Raw genomic sequence first — 5151 nt, forward strand, 5'->3', positions numbered from 1 at the left:
CTAAGACACTTGCCTGCTAACCAGACGGCTGGAGGTTCAAACCCACCAGCCACTCCTTGGAAGGAAGGTTGGGCAATCCTACTTCCATAGTGATAACTGCCTCGGAAACCCAAGGAGGGGTCGCTATGAGTCGGGGCCGACTCGACGGCACATGACAACAACAACAACATATATGTATCTAGTCACATTCCTGTGGAGCAGTAACCACAAAGACAAGAGCTGCTGAGACAGCCTTCAAGGAGAGGATGTTGTATGTGTCAACTGGAACCTCCCAAACTTCACTGTATCTTTAATGTCTAAGAGTAGTGTGTCCTGAACCTGGGACCTTCAGTGGTCCTAGCGACCATCAGGGAGGATGCAACATGCAGGAACACACCTAGGGCTCACTGCTCCTCCATCAGTGACTCGCTCCTCTACTGCACCCTGATGCCTGGGTCCACTATAAAGGGTCAGGACTTGGTTAAAGGGAATGCAAATCTCCATCAGCCCCGCCCTCTCCTGCCTTGAAAAGCTGAGCCCTCGCCTTGCATCAGTGACTCCTGTGCTCACCATGGACAGGCTTGGTTCCACTCTCCTGCTGCTGACCCTCCCTTCCTGTGAGTGTTCTGGTCAGGGAGTTGATCAGGGATGAAAACTCTCCTGTCATTCTTCTGAATCACCATCACCTTCCTCTTGTGCTTTCTCCACAGGGGTTCTGTCCCAGGTCACCCTGAAGGAGTCCGGCCCTGGGCTGCTGAAACCCACACAGACCCTGTCGCTGACCTGCACCTTCTCCGGGTTCTCACTGAGCACTACTGGTATGAGAGTCAGCTGGATCCGCCAGCCTCCAGGGAAGGCCCTGGAGTGGCTGGCAATCATATACTGGGATGATGATAAGCGTTACAACCCATCTCTGAAGAACCGCCTCACAGTCTCCAAAGACACCTCCAAAAACCAAGTGCTTCTAACACTGACCAACACGGAGCCTGCAGACACAGCCATGTATTACTGTGCAAGAGGAGCACAGAGACACAGCCCAGGGGACCTTCTGTACAAGAACCCGGGCTGACTCTCAGCTGTGCTCCCATCTCTGCAGGAGAAGAGACTGTGGTGGGGAGAGCATTTCCTGCCAGGTTCTTGGGTTTCTGCTCTTCACCCTGTAGTCTCACAGCCCCAACTTCTTTCATTTCTCCAACTGATAAATCTCATCACCCTCTTGGTGGTGAATACAAGTGAAACACTGTTCTGTTTTCCACAAAGTCTTGAAAGGACAGTTTCCATTCCATGTGTTGGATGAAACGCAGGTCACTCAAAGTAAAAACTACAGATAATAGTGTGATATGAATTTATTTAAATGTTTCTTCCAAAAATAGAGGGTTGTAGGTAATAAGAAAGCATAAACCTTATGAAAATATACATATAAACTTGTCCTATAATAAAAAAACAATATGCCAAATGATGTTCAACTAAAATTAGTTAATGAAATGATACAGCAGGTAAAATGTATTATAATCATGATTTCTCTGACAGTGTCCATGTTCTAAATGAATTTACTGGGCTTGCAAGTGAGAATTTTACTTGGAAAATCTTGTATCTGGGAGAAAATTATGTACCTAGGATCACATGTGACATAAGATATGCAAGAACCCTGGCTCTTTGAAAAGAACATACATCGGTTTGGAAACCACATACATGGATTTCTGTTCTTTGCAAATTTCTCTATTATTAACATGGTGATTTATTACCTGCTTCCCTTGCAGACTCTGTCCCTCACCCTCTCTGTGTCTGGATTCTCCATCACAGCCAGTGGTTACTGTTGGCACTGGACCTGCCAGCCCCGAGGAAAAGGGCTGCAGGGTTGTCAAGAACATGCTGTAATGGAAACACGGCCTGTGCCCCATCTCTGAAAAGTCGACTCTCCACCTCCAGAGACACGTCCAAAATCAGTTCTCCCTACATCCCTCCCCTTACCCAGGTCAGTGTGGGGGCCCCAACTAGCCTGGATTTAATCCCTCCCCAGCCCAATAACCTACAAAGTTAGTTCTCTTTCCCAAGCAAACCATTCTTTGTCTTTTTTACAGTAATGGGCAGTACTTGTCTTTCTGCGATTGATTTATTTCACTCAACATAATGGCCTCCAGTTTCATCCATGTTGTGAGATGATTCACGTAACCCTCATTGTTCTTTACTGTAGCATAATATTCCATTGCATGCATATACCATAATTTGGTTATCCATTCATACATTGATGGACATTCAGGTTGTTTCCATCTCTTTGCTTTAGTGAATTGTGCTAATCATGTGGGGGTCAGTGAACAGGAGTGTACTCTAGTAAATGGGGTATACTCTAGCTGAGGCTAATCTTGCACAGATGCAAAATACCAGTGATACAAAATATCTGCAGTCCTTATAGAAACAACAGAAGACAGACATAGATTAATCACTCACCCAGACACTGTGGGAGAGAGATCTAACAGATGTACTCTCTCAGGACCATAGTACTGTGGGACACCAGACTCAATTGACACAACAAAATACATAAAAGCCTTGTTCCTCCTCCTACATTGGTGATTAGTGACTGGGTTCTTAAAAGCTTTGCAGCAGCCATCTAAGATTCACCTAATGGTCTCCAATCTTCAGAAGAGTGGTGAAAAGAAAAGTGGGGGGGGGGTGGCATTTGGATGCAACCAGCCCTAGAACATGATGGCCTTCAAGACCAGAAGAATTAGATGGTGCCAGACTACCAATGCCAACCACCCAGGAAAGGATCATATCTGGAGATCCTGAATAGAGTGGGAGGGAAAATGTGGAACAAAATCCAAAAATTCAATAATGACCAGAATTACTGGTCGGATGGAGTCTGGTGAGACCCCAATACTATGGCCCTGGGATACACTCTGAGCCTGGAATAAAGCTCACTCCCAGGGGCTGGCTGTCAGCCCAATAGTTAGCAAGATGTACATGCAGACCACTCAAGCCACAATGACAGACTCACATACAGTATGGAAATTCATCCCTTGGAACGATAGGCCATGGGGCACCAGAGGGGCAACATTCACAGGGAGGAAATGCAGGACACACAGGAATGCATAACTATGAGGGACACGGGAGGAGGGCTAGGGGGCGAGAGGGAAGGAGACTGGGTTAGGGTGGGGCATGATAAATGGGGGGTGACACTAAATGTACACGTATCGTTGTATGTGAAACAAATTCTAAAAATAAATAAATAAATAAATAACCACAGTTCTCCCTGCAGCTGCGGTCTGTGGTCACTAGGGGCACTGCGGTGTATTACTGTGAGAGAGATACAGTGAGAGGAAGTCTGTGTGAGCCCATGCCAAACCTCCCTGCAGGGAGGGGGCAGGGATGCAGAGAGGGCTTGGAACAAACAGAGGAGACCAATCTCCGGAGCTGGTGCAGGGAGAGCCAGGGAGGGGAGCTGTAAGCACCTGGGACTTCCTTCACCTCCAGTCAGTTTCCCTGGGGACATCCCTTCTCTAATGACTGGATGCTCCTTTATCTGATTCCAAGTTAGATGTCAGGGTCATTCAGAGTGCCCCTTTGTGTTTTTCTATTCCAAGGAGATATAAGATCATTACATCCAAGCTCTCTCCCCTCACTTATCCCATTTGTTTTATGTCTTGGTCTGGCTTTTTCTTGCTGATCTCAACAACACGTGTGATTCTGTCTTGCTCAGTCATCACATTCCCAAAGCCAAAACATAGGGCCATGGTGCTCTATCGAGTGTAACTTCACTTTCTTCATACACATGAAAACCCAGGTTATCAAGTGCCCAGCCCAATGTGCTCTGTATAGACACACGAGGGGAGGCAGTGTGACACAGAGGTAGAGAAGCAGAGGGAGACTGGACTGCATGGGGCCCTCAGCCTACACTGAACACAGGCCGTGCAGCACCGATGGAGGGAATGTGAGGGGCTGTGGAAACTAATCATGTGGATACAGCTAAACGCTATTCCTGGAAATCTGATAGCTGGAGGGACACTTTCAACCCACCTCCCAGGGTTTCAGCAAGAGTTGTCCTGTGTTTCTTTATTTGAACTACGGATCAAACTAAATTCAAAATAAGTGGAATATTCTTTTAGAATTGATATTGTAGTAGGAGGACAGTTAGCAAATAAACATGCCATGATGATAAAAACGTGACAATGATAAAAATACAAATGCAATTGTTCTGAAAGGGAAATGGGTAGATCTGGTTTCTCTGGTCAAGTCAGTTTGGTTGACGGATGCTCGAGAGCCTGTAGTCAGATGGGAGCCATGGGAGCTGGGTTACGAAAGCAGGACGAGCACACACGGAGAACACAATGACACCTAACAACAGCATGAGGACAATGGGACAGGTGGGTGTCCAGGTAAGGCGTATACATCTAGAAAAGATCAAATATCTGCCCTATCAGTGCATTGGAAATACTTTACTCACGCAGAGAAGAGACAGAGTGAGGTCAGCTTCATTAGTGGGCACTGGTCACCCATGGCCAGCAGTCCACACACAGGGTCAGTGCAAGACAAATTGTCCATGTTCGCCTCTTTGTGTTGTAATACTAGAAACCCCATCCCTCCTTACCAGAAACAGACGCAGGAGTGAAGTAGACCAGGTGTCATGACGTGTCTTCTCATATGAAACAGACAGAAATTTACCATGTGCCCAGAGCAGGGGAAGGCCCCTGTGATAAGGAAGAATTGGGAGAGGGAAGGGGATCCAATTTCCAGCCTCCTTATCAGAAAACATTCTTGGCACAAGGCCTTTATTGAGCCAGGCTGCACTGGAGCTGAGAGGCAGATGATTACACCAACAGGTTGGAGATATCCACATGAAACAGAGTTCACAGAACTTCAGGAACACTTCCTGTTCCCTTGTGCTGAGGCAAAATAGTAAACAAGATTTAAAATAAATTATATACTATACACGTGGACATTGCCTAATGGAGTACACAGGAATCAGATTGACTACATCTGTGGCAAGAGGCGATGGAAAAGCTCAATATCTTCAGCCAAAACAAGGCCAGGAGCTGATTGTGGAACAGTCCATCAACTGCTCATTTGCAAGTTCAACTTGAAGTTGAAAACAATTAAAAAAAATCCATGAAGGCCAAAATATGATCTTGAATACATCCCTTCTGGATTTAGAGACCATCTAAAGAATAGATTTGA

At 46.2% G+C, this 5151-nt stretch overlaps 1 gene segment (V, D, J or C); it reads left to right on the plus strand.

The window, feature by feature from the left end:
• The first annotated feature begins 550 nt into the window (after nucleotides 1–550).
• The window catches only part of LOC103213112, a 12017-nt gene continuing 7416 nt past the window's right edge, over nucleotides 551–5151 (plus strand). Inside the window, 3 exon segments of the V gene segment in view lie at nucleotides 551–596; nucleotides 690–1036; nucleotides 1731–1788. Coding sequence covers nucleotides 551–596; nucleotides 690–1036; nucleotides 1731–1788 — 451 coding nt within the window.

The sequence above is a fragment of the Orycteropus afer genome, unplaced genomic scaffold (genome assembly GCF_000298275.1).
Source record: "Orycteropus afer afer isolate SDZICR_OR568_19922 unplaced genomic scaffold, OryAfe1.0 scaffold01298, whole genome shotgun sequence".
Lineage (NCBI taxonomy): Eukaryota > Metazoa > Chordata > Mammalia > Tubulidentata > Orycteropodidae > Orycteropus > Orycteropus afer.